Below are 20,128 nucleotides of genomic sequence, written 5' to 3'. Positions count from 1 at the left end.
CACACTAAAATCTTTTTTTTTCCCAAGTGAATTTTTATTGTTTTCCTTACATATACTTTCCCAACAAATTGTAATAGCACCATGCATTCCCTTTGACTCTGCCGATCTACAGATCTCTGCCGATCTATGCACAAATTACTGTCTGTGCAACTGTGAATGTGTGTGTGTCCTTTCAAACACCATCCATTTCCTCTTCAATTAAAACAACAAGAATGTGTGGTGCTGGGTTGTGTGATAATGGCAACACAGGACACACAAGACTTAAGAATCTGCCAGTTTTTATTATACTTTCTCGTGGCTTTTAGCATGAAATTGCATTATAAACATGGGAGATAAAGGGTTGTCTTCCATACAGTCTGACTCCTGAGGAACAATTGCATTTGCAAAAAATAAAGTAACACTTTGCAAAGCAAAGGCAATTCAGGGTAGATTGTACCCAGGTTGCCTTAAACCAAGTCATCTCATGGGTCTATCTAGCACAGTATTGTCGGGTTGGAATAAAAAAGCTCAACAACTTTTGGGGTTGAGCTTTCTGTTTCCTGTAAGAAAGAAGCTGTATTTGGAAAACAATTTTTGTCTGTTATCTCAATCCAAAGCCATTCTTTCCCAAAACAACTGTTTGGGAGGGAGGGTTTTGTGGCTCCTTGTGTAGCATTTGGTATGCATAGCCATTTCTGTCACATCAGATCCTATAATTATGGTCACATGCACATTTTTTGACCCACCTGCCTATTTTCCTTCATATGCTATGGTTAGCATTGCAGAGGACAACTTCCTCTGTGAGAGCTCCCTGATTCCAGTGCATTTGAAATAACAAAGCTTGTCTTTAAGCAAATACACAGTTGCCCTTATCAGTCTTGAAGACGACTGGAATCTCTGTACATCCAGTCTGAAGAGCTCTGTCCATGTTGAGATTTGCTGTTATATTGCACTGGGCAAATTATAATTTAATTGCTGGTTTAAAATAAGTTGCATTATATTTTAATTATTGGTTTAACTAATTTGATTTTATTATTACTGTATTTTTCCGTGTATAAGACGGAGGACTCCAAATTAAGAAAACACCCCTTAGCACTACCCGTGTATAAGACGAGCCCCAATTTTAAACCTAATTTTTTGCTTTAAAACCCTAGTCTTATACATGGAAAAATACGGTGTGCATTTTAATAATTAATGTTTTTAATGTCGTAAGCTACCTTGAATCCCAACTTGGGAGAAAGGTGGAATGTAAATATATTAAATAAAAAATAAATCATAATTCTATTGTTTAATTATTGGGTGTCTCTGCCTGTTATGAGAAATTGGCCCTGCTCTACATATACCTAGAGAGTGTAGTCTAGAAGGGGTCAAGAGTGACCACATATGTATTACTTCTGTTTTAGCTAATAAAAGCTAATCTCAGGCTGCTATATCAACAGTACCTCAGGCATGGGTAACTGGAGAGAAAAGGACAAACGGCTCCTGTAACTTTTATATTATTTTATTATTTTTACTGTCTAAAACTAAGGAAGAGTTCTCCAGTAATTTAACCTAGTTATACTCTGGATAAGCAGCCAAGCTTAGAGAAAATTCAGCTAGCCATAATGATGGACTATAGTTATGAAAAACTGGCTAAATTAATATCCCCCCCAGAAGCTAAGAGGTTAATGCATCTAATTAGGTTGTTTTCTACTGAAAAAAGCTTTCTACTTGTTGAGAGACTACATTGTTCACAAGTATGGTGTAGTCTCTTTAGATTCATGATTATAAACAGGCTCAAGGCTGGCAGCCAAACACTTGGCTGGCAAATTCCAATAAATATGTAAAATTCAGCTCCTCCAGATGAAGTCTGCCTATTTGGTCTAAGGCTGAGGGGAAATGGCCTCCCAAAATTCTGCACACTCTTTGTGAGTGGTGAAACTGAGGGGAGGCATTTTGCTGAATATTTTTTTTGCAGGTGAGCTGGGGAGATGAAGTCCTCAAACAGTATTTCTCTGAAAATTATCTTCAGAAAATTTTGGCTCACTTCATGCTGAATGAAACTTTGTTTAGAACTCTCTTATAGGTGAGGAAGGCAAATTTCAGTCTTAGTTTAAGGGCTGCCTCAGGTAACCCTGGGAATGGATGGGTTTGAATAGATGGAAGTGAGGAACTGGTACCTTCAAAATGCAGCAAGACTTTTTAAATGTTGATCCTTGTTTGAGGGTGATGGTGTTGGTTTGAGATCTTCTTAGCATCCTAAGTGACATTTTTGTGGGGATTGCCGTTTGTCTTTTGGCAGAAACTTGGATGTGTTTGACTTTTAGTCTACAGTATTTTAAAGCGTTTGGATTTTTTTTTGTTCTAAAAATGTGACATGAATTTTAATGTGAACCTTTGTAAGCTGTCTCAGGCAGCTATTTGGCTGAAAGTCATCATAAAAAATGTCTAACAATAACAATACTTTACCTCAGGAAAAGGCCTGGGAGGAAGAAACATGGCTGTCATATACCTCAGTGTTCTCTCCCTCACACAGCAGTGACCACGTGCATATAAGTTATCCCTTGTGCTTAAGTTTAAGAGGGTATAAAGGTCCTCTCTTCACTTGCCATTTGCTTTCTTGTAACAACCCCCCACTAAAAAACAAAGGAGCATTCATCATCCATTTTTCCTACTAACACTGGTAGAGGAGAACTTTATTTTACCCATTTAACACAGTGAGTGGTAGTCAACTTAGCTTTACTCAAAGTAGACCTGTTGAAACGAATGAACCTAATTGAGGCATGTTTGTTAATTTAATTGGGTCTACTCTGAGTAAAACTTGGTTGAATACCATCGGGGCGGGGGGAGAGACGGCTATGACTCGGCTGCAAATTGTTGCTGCAGCTTCTGGCACAGAAAAAAAGGTGAAAAGTGCGGATTCTCTTATATGTACAAACCATGTGCACTTGCTGCCTCATTGTGTACTCCTGCTGATGGGTGTGTACATATAATAACAGCCTAGGACAGTCAAGCTGCCTCAGTTCTTCCACATCTGAAGCGAAGCACATCCACCTAGAACTGGCAGCAAGGACAACTTTTGTGCTTAACTCTTCTAGCATGTACAAAACATCTCTACACCTTTGCCACTGTCACAGATACACTGTATGTGATTAGGTTCCCCTGACACAAGTGCAGTACAGTGTAGACTGCGGGTTGAGATAGGAAAACCACAAAATGGCACCACCAGCTATCATGGTCAGTTTGACCTACATTCTGTCTAGGGATAAAATACATACTGAGGGGTTTTAGCTTAAAAGGAACTGGTCAGAATAATATTTAATCTATATCTCTCTCTCTTGAAAAAGGATGTTGATGAATACCTGGCCCTTGTATGACATTGGGTGAATTCAGTTTGAAAGTTCTCCAGTTACTTTCAGTTATTCATAATATAATACCTCTTATCACAGAATCTTCCTCTCAGCAAAAGTCTTCAGACATTCTTTAGACTGTTGTTTTTTTTTTTTTTTTGGCAAAAGCAGAGGGATGTTAGGATCATCGTCTAGAACTTCTCTAAAAGAAGTGGCCAATTTGTTTATCATAAAGGGTTGCCCCAGAAACATCTAAAGATCTGGAAGATCGTGTGCTCCTATCTTGAACATTTTATTAACCCATCTGGTGCAGATATTGTTGACAGTGACACCAGACCAGGCCTGCACTACTTGTGACCCCATCAAAACAAAATGCAGCCCAGTAGCCATGGATTGTTGTTGGCCAGATATTTGACAATCTATTTTTACACACTCAGGCGGGCACCAAGGTGTGTTCTCTCTCTCTCTCTCTCTCTCTCTCTCTCTCTCTCTCTCACACACACACACACACACACACACACACACTGGACCATACTTGGCTGATGAGCTACATTTGGCAACCACAAGTTGTCAAGGCCAGGCAGGACAGGGCGTACTGTTAGGCAGTCAGTTGGCTGCCACAGGCAAGTGACTGTGGGTGTCATTAAAGGGCTGCAAATTGTTATTTATTATTCTTGTATTTTTACTGCCAGGAATGGGAGAGATGGTTTTTGGAATTGTCTGCTCCATAATTACTTGGCTGGCTTTGAGTGCTATGCAGTTTGGGATGGTGGTGGTGATTACCATTTGCTGTTGAACCTCAGACAGCAAAATGTCTTGGGCTTGCCCTGGCTGCACTAAGAGCATGGCTAATACTGTGACCCTATTATGTGGTCTCCTCTTAGCAAGTTGTACCGTTTTCAGAGCTACTTCCCAAATTACCATTTGACATGAAAATTAATCCCAGTGTTGAGAGAAAAGTGTATATTTACATTTGAATGAAGGGATATGTGTCTCTTATTTTTCAGCAACCTGAGTTGTGAAGGTGCCAGACGCATGTATCAACTTTCTGAACCAGGTACACTCAACTGGACAGAAACTCTATAGTTAGACCTTTCATGTACATGCTATTTTAGCACAGAGGTTAATTTTTATGCCCCAAAATTTAATATGCGAAGTGGCCTTCACTGAGAAATTAAAGACCATTTTATTATAAGTAAGAGATAAACACTGCATTGAGAGGCAAATAATTAAAGCCCCTCTCAACCAGAGTCCCAGCATGGATTTGTGCACCTGCAATTTACTTTAAGAAAAATAATACAATTGTGAATGGATGTGGCATCTTCCATTAACACATTGGCCCTAAGAATGTTAGCTGGCTGCCAGGAAACTCCTGCTCAAACCTCTACTTAAGTCATGCACTCACTACATGGCCTGATGTAAAACATTATTCCTTCAATCTCTTTTTGTTTGTACCATAGTGATAATAATACCGACCCATCTTATAGGGACTGTAAGTAGTGTTTATGGTGTTAGGCATGCTACTCATGAGCAAATCCCACTGATTATATGGGACCTTGCAAACATGCATCAGGGAAGAAAGCTTATTGGGGTAATGTCTGTGGAGCACTTGAACTTGTTTGGAATCCTATGGAGTAGGGTGAGAGTGATTTGGAGTATTATAACAGCTATATTATAACAGCAGGTAAAGGGTTGCTCACCCTTCCCTTTCCCACTTTTCTCATCCCAGTTCATTGCTCCCTAAACTGCTTCAGGGTTTTTTTTGTTTTTTAAGTTGCACTGGAGCTTTTGTAATGTATAATTAGGTTTTCTGAAAAGCGATCATCTAATCATCATTGTCACCATCTTATGAAATAAATAAGCATTTCATTGTAATTTTAAAAGACAGTCTAACTTATTAAGATTATTTTTGTAGATATTCTCTTTCCCTTCTGTTAGTGATCATGCAACATGTGTGATAGCTGATGACTAGGAAAGATAAGTTGGCATGTGTAACTAAGAGTGACTACAGGTTGTCCACACTTTTTGAAAGATGTTTTGTTGCTATGGGGAAGAGCAATTTGGTCCCCAGCTGTAAAACAGGGCCATACTAATCAAATGGGGGGGGGGGGCTTAGAGGTAAAGTCAAATTGCTCCATAATGGATTTCAACAGTTCTAATGTGTTTTGAACCTGTATGGTGGTTCCTCCAGGACAATTGCTTCCAAGCTTATTAAGTTAATAGTTTTTCCTAGGCAACTAGAACAAGCCCAGAAACTAAAAGTCTAAAAAGAACATGGTAGCATTCTTTTGATTCCTTGGTGGACAAGCCATCTCTTCTTGGGAGGGTGAGATTATTTAAACCAGTTTAAAAAACCCTATTCTCTTTCTGTTTCCTAGACCAATTTTTATGCAGAATGGTGCTTAAAGCCACTTCTTATACCAGGAAACCACTTCTTATACCAGGGAAGCCACTTCTTATACCAGGGACGCGGGTGGCGCTGTGCGTAAAACCTCAGTGCCTAGGACTTGCTGATTGTAAGGTCGGCGGTTCGAATCCCCGTGGCGGGGTGAGCTCCCATCGTTCGGTCCCAGCTCCTGCCCACCTAGCAGTTCGAAAGCACCCCTAAGTGCAAGTAAATAAATAGGTACCGCTTTATAGCAGGAAGGTAAACGGCGTTTCCGTGTGCAGCACTGGTGCTGGCTCGCCAGCTGCAGCTTCGTCACGCTGGCCACGTGACCCGGAAGTGTCTTCGGACGGCGCCGGCTCCTGGCCTCTTGAGCGAGATGAGCGCGCAACCCTAGAGTCAGTCACGACTGGCCCGTACGGGCAGGGGTATCTTTACCTTTTATACTAGGGAACCAGTGGGGACCTTGGAGGCAGAGTATGTAACATTGGGGGGGAAATGGCAAAAATTAGGTAAGCTGGTATAATGGGTGCTGGATGGCTAGGTGATATCCATAGCTAATTTAATTACAGTGGTACCTCTGGTTAAGAACTTAATTTGTTCTGAAGGTCCATTCTTAACCTGAAACTGTTCTTAACCTGAAGCACCACTTTAGCTAATGGGGCCTCCCGCTGCCACTGCATGCCGCTGCACGATTTCTGTTCTCATCCTGAAGCAAAGTTCTTAACCCAAGGTACTATTTCTGGGTTAGCCGAGTCTGTAACCTGAAGCATCTGCAACCCGAGATACCACTGTACTTTAATGTAACCTGGCTATTGTTATTATTTAATGTACTTATATCCTGCCTTTCTCCCAAGCTACTTTATAAAATACAAAGTAAACAGGTTAAAAGCAATAATTAAAATACATCAGAACTCATTTAGAACCAGCAATTACAATTCAGTTTGCCCTGACAGCAGCCCAGTCATCAGCATCATTTGTACCTTAGTTTTCAGAGGCCCACCTTTAATAGGAAGGTCTTAGCCTGTTAGCGGAAGGAAAACCTAGCCAATCTAGTCTCTCTTGGGAGGGAATTCTACAATATGGAAGCAGCCACAGAAAAGGCGCTCTTCTCTCTCTCTCTCTCTCTCTCTCTCTCTCTCTCTCTCTCTCCCTCCCTCCCTCCCTCCCTCCCTCCCTCCCTCCCTCTCCCTCTCTCTCATGTCAATGTCAACTGTACTTATGATGTTGATGGGACCAAGAGAATATGCTCACTTGAGGATCTTAGCCCCCAGGTGGGTTAATATAGGAAGATACAATCATTTGGGTAGCCTGGGCCCAATGTTTTGCCTCAAGCTCAGTGGTATTATATGTCACAAAATGTACCACAACATTTCCTTGTTGGACTAAATTAGACCTAAATTTGATTAACATGCTCACACGATCACTCTGCCAAAATTAATTATTAAGCAGTATTGATAGCATTACGGTAACTAGCTCCATGCTATGCTCCCAATTGCACTGTCGCCTTCCTCTGTTTAGAGATAGCTGCTCCCTTGAGAAAGGGCTCAAGCTCAGGCATAGGCAAACTCATCCCTCCAGATGTTTCGGGACAACAACTCCCATGATCCCTAGCTAACAGGACCAGTGGTAAGGGATGATGGGAACTGCAGTCTCAAAACATCTGGAGGGGCGAGTTTGCCCATGCCTGCTCTAGCTCATTGCAGGGCAACTACTTTGCGTGCAGAAGGTCCCAGGTTCAAGCCCTGCCATTACCAGATAGGGCTGGGAATGTAACATCTGAAACCCTAGATAGTCACTGCGATCAGTAAAGAAAATACTGAGATAGATGAACTAATGGTCTGACAGCAAAAGATAGCTGTTCCTATCTATTGACTGGGTGACTTTGATTTTGAAAAGAGAAAATAATATATTTATAGATGCTAGATATGCTCATTTCTCTCTCTCTCTCTCTCTCTCTCTCTCTCTCTCTCTCTATATATATATATATACACACACACACAGCCCTTTTTATATCCAGCCCTTATATTTATGTATTGGCTTTGGTTAGCTTCCCTTAGCTGTACAGAGATTTAAGTGAAGCTTGATGAAAATGGATACAGCCTGCTTTTGTGAAGACCTGTTCTTTACAGTGAATTGGCAAAAGGGTCAGTGTCAGCTTACCCATGAGCAGGGTGAAGAAGCCATCTCAGGTGGAAGAAGCTCACAAGGTGTTGCCCACTGAGATCTCGCTGGTACCCCTTCCCTGCCATGCAAAGCATGTTCTCTACCTTTCCCAAGTAAAGCAAGTTTTAAAAGGATCCTTAAGAATATTGAAATCAGTTTTTTATTGAATAGGTCTTAATACTTGTCTCCATAATCAGTGGCGTAGCGTGGGGGGTGCAGGGGGGCCGGCCACACCGGGCGCAACATCTGGGGGTTAGGGGGCGCAAATCCACGGGTTAGGGCATGGGTGTCAAACACAAGGCCTGCGGGCCGAATCCGGCCCGCCAGACCTCATCATGTGGCCCGTATAGCCGCCACCGGCCGCCAGCCTTCACCTTTTATTCTCGCTTTTTTTTTTGACACAAGAAAGCCGTCTCTTCAGCACATGCGCGGCAGCCTACAAGCCAGAGAACGTCTGCCCTCTAGCAGCACCGGCCGTTCTACACAGGAAACCTCACTTTACATGCATTCCTACAGATACAACCAGCCCTTTGAGGGTGACCAAACTGCTGATGCGCCCCCCGATGAATTTGAGTTTGACACCCCTGGGTTAGGGGGTGCAAATTACTTGCCTTGCCCCGGGTGCTGACAACCCACGCTACGCCACTGTCCATAATCCATACTCCATAATGCAACCCTTAACGAAGAAATCAGCATGGTGCTGATTTCCAGTCTTTCTTGAAAGACAATGAACGGAACAATGGGTTGTAAACAACCCAAGTGCTCCTCAGAGTAGTCCCACTGAAATTAATGAGCCTAAACTAGTCGTGTTTAGTAACTTCAGTGGGTCTACTTGGAGTAGGAGCGGCACTGAATCCCACCTCATTTTGCCTAGGTCCAGGATATACTCCCCGTGGGACTACAAAATCCATATATGATGATTTTGTTCTGCTTAATGCATCAAAGTAGTCTGTGATCTACATAAGCTTCTTTTGCAATGTACGCTGTTTTCCATAAACATTGTGGCAAACTCTGCTGGCGTTCAGGAACAGCGCGTGAGTGTTTTGTTCAGTGTAGTGAGAAATTCCAGAGAAGTAGCTTGTTACTCTGTTTCAGCAAAATTCAGTTCTCTGCTATTTTGAAGTTTATGTATATTTATGCCAACTCTGCCCACAAAATACCAATCCCATTGTGTGTGTAGCTGCGATCTGGGCTACTATAATTACAAAGGCTATCTGGGAAATGACGAATCGCATTTTCCAGTGGAACAAAATGCAGGTACTGTAGTTGGAAACGGAGATATCGTTGCAAAATGAATAAAAACAAGTGTGATACAGATGCTCAATTTCTTCCGTAAAAAGAGAGCAGAAACGAAAGAGAGAATTACAGCTCATTTTAGGGGCGTAATTCCGATATCCTGCAGATCACCTTGATGGGCATGTCTGGATAGCTCAACTGGCTAAATAAGACGTCCACTGATGCACTCGCAAACCCGGGCAAGAAGGAGCGAGCGAGGATAGTTTTGCGCCGCCACGTGCCGGCGTGCGCTCCTTTGCACACGCGTGTCCCTTCGCTGGCCCTTGCACGCTCGCCGCCCATCCCAGCCCCGAAGGGGCGGTTCCTCTCCGCCCGATCTGACTCAGGGGCTGGGCTTCCTCAGCCACCGGCGCCTTGGAAGGGCAATGACCGCGGCTGCCTTCAATCAGGCGCCCGGCTTTAGAGGCAACGCCGAGCGGCTGGAGAAGCTACGAGGGCGCAAGGCGGAGAGCAGCGATCGCCGTCGGAGCTCTTCCAGCGATGCAGTTGTTGAGACGGCAGCATCGTCTCCCGGGACAGACTCCGGCAGGTAGGGGGCATGGGGAGGATCCGGCTTTTCACCTGCAGGGGAGTGGGTATGCCTGCCTAATTGAGATGCTCTCCACCTGGCGCGGGTTGCAAAGGCAGAGCGCTGGTCTCTTTAGCTAATTCCCGGCGGGGAGCCTCTCTTTCTGCCCTTGGCTGCTTGGAGGAGTTGGGCATTAAGAGCTCCCTGAAGTACCTACGGCGAGGCTGCCCTGGAAACATGCGGACCCGTGCAGTGATTATTGCCTGCCGGCATCCCCCCCCCGCCCCCACTTTAGCGAGGCTAAATTTTGTTATATCGCTCTAAAATGCAGGTACTGTAGCAAGTTTTCGGCTGCAGCAGAACTCCTCGTTCAGAAGTCCAGGCGCTTAGGATTCCCCACAAAAGTTAAAAGCGCCCAAAGGCAGCGGGAGGGCAGTTCTGCGTTCTGAGAGAGTGATGTGTTCCTCGCTAATCGTGCTGTTTCAACAAATTCAGAAATGCAACTTGCTTTAAAAAAAAATAAACGAAGTTCTGCTACAGTCTTGGCCATTGCGCTTTGTCAGGCAGAAGTGAAAGAATCAGCAGGAGCAAAACATTAAGAGAACCTCTCCCCTTCCCCCCATGAGAAGACCAAGGGTAGCGTTGTAGGGAAACTTACATTCATCTATTAGCAAAACCTAACAAATCCTTAAACTTCCCATTGCTTCCAAGCTTCTAGCCACAACAAAATACTTTGCAGTCTTTCCTGCCTGGTATTTATGGTTGTCTGTAAAAAAATAAGCATCTGATTTACACTTCATTTGAAAATAGGCTGAATGCACTAGGCAATGCACAATACGTTGCATAAATGTTATTTACGGATCCCCATGGATTTTAAGATTTATAAAGGAATTCTTCTTTTGGAATGTTTGACTGGAATGTGTACTGGGGTGTGAGATCAAGAAGGGCACATGCTGCTAAATGATGCTTTCCATGGCTGTAAATATTTAATTGCCACATTCTATTGGGGTTGAAAGGATTAATTTGATTTTGGAATTCCCATCTCCAAAGACTGGCTATTGGTGAGACTTTGCTAGCTACAATCTATGCAAATCTGAGTTTGCCTAGTTGAGGATAAGGGTCATCCTATGGTCTAAATGGTCACGTCTTTCAGTGACACCTCTTGATAAACTTATGCCGTGCATGATCAATATTTTTTCTGGTACTGAGTGACAGAATTATGATAAAATGTTAAAAATGAATAAATGAAATATTTTGGAAACAGACATCTTATTTATTTATTTAAATTAGTTAGAAAATAGGGTTTACTCTTGTTTATAAATCTGTATCTTGTAGTGGGCTCTACCCTATAAAAGCTGATGCCACAATACATTACACATCTATTGTGGAGAATATTTTGACTACAGAATGACTGACACTGTAATCCCATAGATGTCTACTCATAATTAAATCCTATTGAGTAGGGTGTGTTCCTAAGTAAGTAGGTGCAGGATTGCAGCCTCATATGCATACTCCTCTGGAAGCCCACAAATGTTACTGCCCACAGAAGTGTTACTGTCAGTTTACTTACTTGCATTCTAGTCTGCTAGTCATTTATGGTAGACTGATGGTTGAAACCAACCAGCCAGCTGTCTTCTAGATTAGAAAACTTGTACTTCCTGATCATCTAGAGGTGATTTTTTGCTTGCCATAGGCAATTGTGTCTGTTTCCATACCTGAAGTGAATAAAGAATGCTAATCAACATTTAATCTGTTGACAGACTTCAACATTTCTTGCTCCACTTGATGTAGGAGACTTGGAAGGGAGCCCCTCCAGTAGAGGGGCATCAATATGCACTATGAAGTGGCAGATTATCCAAAGTCCAGCAGCAGCAGTGCAGCATTCTTTGAAGTCCTTGACAAACGCCCAGTCATGCCTATGAAGGAGCTGCCCCAAGGTAGCTGTTCAAATAGCAGTCGAGCTTTTTTGAATTCCCAGATGTCCTTTAAAATAACTGTCAGCAATGGTGGTGACAGCACTGAAGCTCAGCAGATACCACCTGAACTGCCAGTGCCTCTGCTAGATCTCTTTCCCAAAAGACCTAGCATATTTGAGAGACTTCCTATTCTGCAAAGGACACAAGAGACACGATGCCCTAAAACTGGCAGAGAGTATTTCCAGCAAAAGGGTGAGTAATAAAGTGCATGAACTGTAAAACATTTTATCTGTGGTCTCCTTTTCCTTCCTTGTTTCTCAGGATGCTATTTTCTTTTTTATTCACTTAATTTATTTGTTAGCTTGGCAGCTTTCCTTCACCTTCTCACCACAAGACAATTTAAACCAGACTTCCCTTGTAGATGGCCTAGTTAGTCATCGATACTTGAAAGAAATAGTAAGACCAAGTTCTGAAAAATATGTGCAGACAGTGCTGTATAGGCACCGTGTCAGAAAAGAGAGAAACACTTATTTCTTCTTTGTTCCGTATTTGTGGGTGTAGTAAGGTTAGTTTAGTTAGTTATTGCCCTCTCTCTTGATTTCAAGAGAAAACGAAACTATCGCCATCTTAAGTGTCTGGTAGGGTTTTTGGTATTTGAAAACTAAGCATGTTATAGGCAGTATTGTTTACTTGAGAGACAAATATGGCCATGCAAACTTATTTCCTATTTGGCTTGTAAAGTTTCTGCTTTCAAAATGCCTCACTTAAGCTTCATTAATAATAGTTTTGTGTCATCCTTCGTTTGCAAGGTGCTAAACATATTTATTATTATAAGTTATTGTTTAAATCTTGTGAGTAGATGAGCAATTTTTTTCATTCTACAAATGTGGAAGTGAGTCTGAGTGATGAGGACTATAGTACAATGGGATTTGAAAGAAAGATTTTCCAGTAACATGTAAACGCGTTGGGGCTTTTCAAATGTGTACATGGGCTGACTGTAATATGCTAATTCAGTGAGTACCAACTCTGAAATCTAGGATGAAAGAAAGCAGTCTGATTTATCCCATGGAAATCTTCACAGCAAGAATGGGGAGTGCTGTACATGATTTGCAATGGGAAACAGTAATACCCAGAGTGGTAGCATTTGTCAGTGCTTTCTTCCTTTTTCGTACTAAATCGGCTGAAACTGAAGTGTGAGAACTCTTTGTTTCATCTCAAAAGAGATGGCCAATAGTATACAAGTAAGGATAAAGTATTAGAAAAATTAAACACAATTTAAAACCTTCCAGAAAAATCATTAAAAAGCAGCAAGAAAAACAAGATGTCAGTTTTGTCTCCTTCAAGTGCCTGCTGAAATAAAAAAGGTTTGCTTTCTAAAAATGTAATTATATGCCAGGTCTCAGGTTTATCTGCTGGCGCACACAGACTGTTTGAAACTGTTTGGTGGGAGATAATATCTGTCCTCTAAGAAGTGATGTTCTTGAAGTGATGCAGCAAAACGTAGCAGAGATGATAGCATCTAACGTCTTCACATGGGTATCCTGTTTTTTCTTCTTCAAAAAGTGCAATGGCAATGTTCTTCATAAAGGACTGCCTGAGCGAGAGGAGAGTTGGGACAGAGGTGTAAAGGATCTGGAGTAGGAGCCTCAAAGTATTCATGTGGTGGCTTTGAATTGGTGATTTACAATGGCTTGGCTCAGGAGGTTTTCAGCTGTCTTTCTGGGCAGAAGGCTTAACTTCTGTAGTGGGTTTACCACAGGTGTTTCAAGAATCGGTGCACTAGCCAGAAAAATTCTAAAGGATGCTGTCATTGTATCCATTTTCTTTCTTTCTGGTACAGTACATAAATCTAAATCCATCAACTTTTTAGTTGATGTGGCCTTCCCTTTGAATGTTTTGCTCACAGTCTAGCATCTAGGTCCCAGAGGAAGAGAAGTAGGTATCTAAATGACTTGCCATGAAATTAAGTAAATTCGCACCTAATTCTACATAACTAATCTGCAGCTGAACAATCAAGAATGAGCCTTGGCTACAGATCTTAGTTAAGGAGGGGAGAGAGCTTAAGCATGATCCTGTGTTTGGCGATAACACTAAGCCCAAACCTTAATGTAGTTGCTTAGTGCTTGTGTGAATGTGGTTTGACTTAGTGCTTGTGAGAATGTGGCTATTAATGGTCCTAAAATAATGTGTGAGCCAGTGAATGTTTATGGATAGAATTATTTCAGGTGGGTATTCACACCATTTTGCATATTCTAGCTCAATAACCATTACAGTAGCTTGTTAAGCTAAATATTATTTATTCATTTAAAAGCAGTGATGAACTGAATATTTCAAAAATTCTAAGCAGTGTATAGTCTAAAAACAAAATATAATTAAAACATTAAAATTACAAACTGTTCTTAATATAGTGTTGTAATGTTCTGTTTTAATATTGTAAGCTGTCTTGGCACCTTAGGGTAAAGGGTGAGTAATAAATCAAATAATAATAATATAATACTAACCCACATAAAACATATTAAAGTGAATAAAACAGCAATCCAGAGGATTCAGATGTGTAAGGCAGGGTCCAATCTTATGGGTCAGGAAAAGATATGTGAAGCAGTTGTTGGCTCCTGCTCACATATGGCAGAGGGAAGGGCATTACACAGTGCAGGGATAGTAGCAAAAAATTGTTTTCCGGTCACTGCCCTATGATATTCTGTAGGATGAGGTGCCACAAGTAAAATTTCCCCAGATGATGTAGGCAATCGTACAGGAGCAGGTGGACTTTCAAGTAACCTGTTTCTGAGTTGTTCAGGGCTTTATGCATTAAGAATATGCAAGCAATAACAATAAGAGTATCCCTGGTATTGCTCATAGTAGGACTGTAGGTGAGACTAGCTAAGAAGTTCACAGCTGAGGTGATATTTGAACCAGGGATTTCCTGACTCTTTCACTCTCAGCCACTACACTATACAGTATGAGCTTTGTGCTATGAAATCAAGGTGATTAGGGTGATATGCAAGCAGCTTCTCACCTTCTAAAATTAAAAATAAAATAAATATCTAGACATTAAATTAACAAACTCGTTTCAGCAAGCTGAAGTTCAGCTATGACTGCTGAAATCCAGTTGTGGCTCACACAAACATTTACTGCCGAGGTACAGATTGTCCTGGAAAATTCACAGCAAAGGTTTGCTGATACCTCAAGCTTGTTGGAGCTAAAACATTTTGGGCAAATCCTGGGAGTCACAATATTTTGCTTGGCGTGCCTGTAAATATTTGAAGTTATATGTTAATAATAAAAGCAGTTGGTCTGCTAAGCTTTCTCATTTCTGAGTATTTGGGTATTTATGAGGACTTGCTCAGAAATGCTATTCACTGTGGAAAAGAAGATTCTGGACTTTCTAAAATGAAAACAAAAAAGCAGCCTGGCTGTTCTTGATGTCAGACTTACTCAGCATATAGGCTGCCTACTTTTCTCTTCACCTGTGTAGGTGTGCCACCTTGTAGCATCAGAGAATATGCCTTCTTTCAATTGTCTTATACAATTTCTTCATAATAGTGTTGACGGAAATAAAGATATAGCCACATTAATTAGAAGAAGCAACTCCTGTCATTTTGTAGGAGATAATCTACCTTTCGTATGGGCTGTTGTTGAAATTTACCCTATTATGGTGTTTTCTGATTAGAATAGATAATACTCTTCTGAGGTCTTGCAAGTATATGCCCTCTGTGCTCATACAGTACATAGACCTCATCACACCTGTCCACTCTCCTTTCATTGTCTAAACTTAGTGAAGACACTGAGTACAATGACATGGATGGAGAGAGAGAGATATTTTACAAATAGAAATGGGACTCCTGGAGCAGACTGGTGTCATTTGCAGATAGTCCACTCATCCTTCGACTAATCTCACACAGCCTTGGTGGAGGGAGACTGATACCATTTTAAGGTAGGGGTGTGTATGTGTGTGATTTCTCCAGTACAGTGGTACCTTGGGTTAAGTACTTAATTCATTCTTAACCTGAAACTGTTCTTAACCTGAAGCATCACTTTAGCTAATGGGGCCTCCTGCTGCCGCCATGCCGCCAGAGCACGATTTCTGTTCTCATCCTGAAGCAAAGTTCTTAACCCGAAGCACTATTTCTGGGTTAGCGGAGTCTGTAACCTGAAGCGTATGTAACCTGAAGCATATGTAACCCGAGGTACCACTGTACTCAGAAAGGCGGTGTAAACTGAGAGTATTCCTTCATAGCTTGCTCCATCCTTTGTGCAACTTGTTACATTTGATTTCTCAGTGTTAGTTTCTGAAGCTCCATTTCAATAATGTTGCTGGCCAGTTGGCAGTCTGTTTTTTAACCAGCTGTGCCACACCAGGTGCTATTTCAAAAACAGGACCAGCTAGGTAGGGAGTAGATTGAAGTGTTCCTATTGGATCAAACTCCCTCTACACTTGCAGTTACTGGAGGACTTGCTCAAAAATGGGCATAATTTACCAACTGGCAATAAACTCTAGGTCATGGGCTGCAGCCAACCACATCATAATCTTCCTCTTTCTTCAAACCTGAATTTGATTTTCCAGAATTTCTCATTATCCAAAGCTTGCTGGGACTGTCAGTCTAAGCAAATAATACTGTTTTATTGAATTTCAAGTAATTGAACTTTGCGCATCATGCCAGCAATCCAGAGTATAACCCATGGAGAGGAGCCTCAGAGATGTAAAATCATTAGTCTTGACAATCTAATGAACAAACTCACAGAAGTTAGCACGTGAAAATGTTTTACTAGCCTGTGTGTCTATACAGACTGTGCAGAAAGGTATTACCATATTTCTAAATAATAGACATTCATAAAAAGATGGAGAGCTGGGGATCATGGAGAATGTTGCTTGTATTAATGTAGCAGTTCCCAAATGTTTATGTCCGCAGAGCACTTGAAAATTACTATGGGTCCCAATGGACCACTTAATAATTTTTCTTCATGTTGTAGCATGTGCTGTGCTAGATGCTGCATGATTTTAAATTGTATTTTTACAGATTACAGATCACCTGAATGAAGTGGTCTGTGGACTAAAGTTCAGGAACCTGTGCACTAATGGATATGTGGCTAATATAATAGTTAGTCCCTACAGCCATGCGAGCCATATGCAGTCTGACAATTGCTGTTGCAATGGATGCTGTGATGGAGTTTGCATTTGGGGAAATGCATTCCTTTCCCACAATCCCAAAGATGGTGTATAAAAATTGTGTGCCACAAATTATTTTAAAATATGCATTTATTGCATTAAAATTGATTGGGTTTAAAGGCGTCCAATTTTTCCCCTTAATGTAATGAAAATAGCAAGAGTTCTCCCACTACCCTTTTTGGCATGTGAAGAGCCAAAGACAATTTAAATTCAATTCCAGTTTTGCCTTTAGGTTTGGACTTAAATACCTTTGAAGACTAGCTGCCAAGTTTTCTACCCACTCTCTTACACTCTTAAGGCATCCAGTATGTGTGAATGCTTTCTTATTTGTATGACACATGCTTCACTGGTAAGCTGGCAAAAGGATTCCCCCCCCCTTTTCTGTGGTTTAATTTGTGTTTTATTAAATGATGATTCATCACTGACAGTTACTGGGAAAAATACTGCTGTACGAAATAGCTCCAACTTATGCTGTTTCAATTTTCATGTGGTTTTGTGTATTTACGAATTGCAAGAACTTATTCAAACCATTGCAAAGTAATGAGCCAAGCTCTATCTGGCCAATCAGTACATTAAAATAAATATTGTAAAGTTTGATGTTGCTGGTTGATGTCGACTGACCTTTTATATTGCTATGCTTGAATAGGTCTTTGATAGTTTTACATGATTTCCTAATAAAAAGCACAGCAGTGGAATAAATCTGATTTGTAAATTTGTTTCAAGGATTAGGCAAATGATTTAAAAAAAAAAATCAAAGGGATACCTGATTATGAAGGATTTACAGATAATAGCAAGAATCTTGATGTAAGAAACAAAATAATGTAATTCTTGTGTGCATTTGCATGTTTTACTTTGGGGAGGGAGGGTGGCCCTAAGAAGACCATAAAACTAACTTTTTAATGCATATTTCAATTGCTGTTATTTTAAGCTCTTAAGGGGTTGAAGACTTGGTTTATTCTGGAACATTGCTGAACTATATGAAATGTGACTCTTGGGATCTGGTATTTTAATACTTAGTAGAAATATGTATAATAGTAGATGATGTATTTTGCCTGCCTTCCAGGTCTGAATAAGTTAGGCATACTGGATAAGACAAAGAGAATCCAATGTGTAAATCAATGACTAACCTTTCATAAAATAATAATCTTTATGTAATCATACAGTTTTACAAGTTATGGTACGTACAAGAGGATTAATATATGGTGCAACGGTGAAGCCAAGTAACTTCCCAGTGCATACCGTAAGGCCTAAACTTTACTGCCAATGTGTTCCAGTGATTCACTGCTATTTCATGTTTTATGGAAGTGAAGTAGCTTAAAAACTAAAGCTGCCAATCCTTGGGGGAAAACAACAACAACCCAACAACAATTAGAGTGAAATGAAATTTAATCATACCCACTATCAAAGCCTAGATTGCTTTTGGTTGCTTCAAGTAAAAGATCCCAATTGGTTTTGTTGCAAATATATTTTTCCTTGTTTAAGATTGACAGTGGCATAACTGCCAAATAAGAAATGAAACGCTTCTCTAGATGGATGTGCACTTAAGTTCTTCATGCTTAACGTGGTCCAGGTTTCTTTATAATACGTTTAAATTCTTTGGAATGTTGGATGCCTAAAGCTAAGCGCTTAATGATGTGTCGTTTCAGATATCTAGGAGCAGGTTTATGAAATGGGATATTTTGCTGGGAGGGATGAGTGGCACACTTCAGAGCTATCGGACCAAAGGAAGCAGAGCAGGGTGGTGCAGTTTTCTTTTAAAAAATTATAATAATAAACATCTCACATTGACTTACATCAAAAAATATAATGCTTTTGTAAGTGATTTACATGAGAATAGGACCAATTCTGTACACATTTTAAAGTTCTTGGATTTTCGGCTCTTCCTCTATCCTATTGCTGCAGCAGCAGCTGGGTTTAATTTAATCTGACTCCTGCACTGAGGGCAAGGCATTGGTGAACCCCTGATAGAATTTGCTCTTTCCTGGAATTGTCCCATGTATGGTGAGTAACCCCAAAGGGAAACAGAAAATGGTATTGGAATAGCATTTGAACAAGGCAAGTTGTTCTTTAGCTTCTGCTAAAATAGACCACCCAACCTCCTTAACCCTTTTTTATGGAAACCTTGGTTTGCCCTGTGTGTGCCAGGCAGATGACTTTGTGGTTTGTGTGGATTACAAAGAAGAGGGAGATGGATGGATTTCCTACTGTTTCCCCATGAGAGTTTCTTACAGTAGTATTTATGCACGTGCTCAGGGTTGCTGCAACTGCTTCCATTTTAAATCAAAGGGAATTGTTGTTGTCTTCAAAGAGGAGAATTGAGCTCCGAGCACTTTGCGAAATCCTCACCCCTGATGGACTGGGGAACATTGGCAGCAAATATGACTTAATTTTGCTCTTACTGTCCATGGGTTCATGAAGAGTCGGGCATGACTACACAACAACAACAACAACTGAAATAAAGAGTGACTTTGCCATTGACGTCAGTGAGACAACAATATGGACCGTGGGTTGACATCACCGGTTTCTTCACATTCAGCTTTGTTTTCATATTGCTTAATAACTTCCTTGAAATTTTGCTAGTGCAAAAGTTGTTTTATATGCCACTCTAGTTTAGATTAGACTTGTAAAAAAAAAAAAATCACTTGGACACCCCCACCTCAAAAATATACTCCCAGTTAGTGGATTATACTGGGTGATATTCATAGGAAGGATTTCTAGCTGGAGAATTTCCACGCACCCACTTTTTCTCTTGGTGTTTCAACCTAAAGCTAAAATTGAGGGAGCAATGAGAAGAGTCTGCGTAGCTTCTATGATACCACATTATCCTTGCCCTTTTTTTACTAACAAAGAGGATATATCAGAGACTACCTTCTTCCCTATAGACCCTAATGGGTGTTAAGACCAGCATAGGGTGCTGTTTTGATAGTTCCATCTCCCTCAGAAGTTTGGGGTGGTGCAGGCCTAGGAGAGAGCATTCTCTGTGGATGCCCCTGGTGTGGAATTCCCACAGAAGTGTGCATAGACTCTTCAATCTACAACTTTTGGTAACTCCTTTTTACCCTGGTCTTTGACACCCGAGAGGTGTGTTTTTAGGATCCACCCTATTCTTCTTAGGTAATAACTATTATTATCATTTATTATTATTTATTGGTTGGGTAAACTAGTCCCATGCATCTTTGAAGCCTCTGTACAACCAAGTTACCTGCTATATGGGCTGCCACCTCTGTAGCGGTCCTCCCTATATCTGACAGAAATACCTTAACACGAAAGCAATTCATCACGTGATATAATTTCCTTGTCCCCCCACAAAAACATCATTGGCCATGGCTTAATGTGAATATTCTGGCTCCCAAGGAGGAAATTGTAGTTGCTTTGCTCTTC

The 20,128-nt window shown here is 41.0% G+C and overlaps 1 protein-coding gene across 6 annotated transcripts in view; it reads left to right on the top strand.

Annotated features, from left to right (window-relative positions):
* The first annotated feature begins 1,898 nt into the window (after window positions 1–1,898).
* The window catches only part of GLIS1 (GLIS family zinc finger 1), a 193,791-nt gene continuing 175,561 nt past the window's right edge, over window positions 1,899–20,128 (top strand). For 2 of the 6 annotated variants that reach the window (XM_083742614.1, XM_083742611.1), the window contains exons 1-2: window positions 9,401–9,685; window positions 11,425–11,832. In XM_083742614.1, coding sequence (XP_083598740.1) covers window positions 11,496–11,832 — 337 coding nt within the window. In that variant the 5' untranslated portion in view covers window positions 9,401–9,685; window positions 11,425–11,495. Of the gene's footprint in view, window positions 2,045–4,315; window positions 4,366–9,397; window positions 9,686–11,424; window positions 11,833–20,128 lie in introns of those variants that run through there. The other 4 variants (XM_083742612.1, XR_014565253.1, XM_083742613.1 and 1 more) reach the window with 4 other exon arrangements.

Source organism: Podarcis gaigeae (genome assembly GCF_964106915.1).
Source record: "Podarcis gaigeae genome assembly, chromosome: 6".
NCBI lineage: Eukaryota > Metazoa > Chordata > Lepidosauria > Squamata > Lacertidae > Podarcis > Podarcis gaigeae.
The sequence above is the reverse complement of the archived record's forward strand: the minus strand, read 5'-3'. Positions and strand labels throughout refer to the sequence as shown.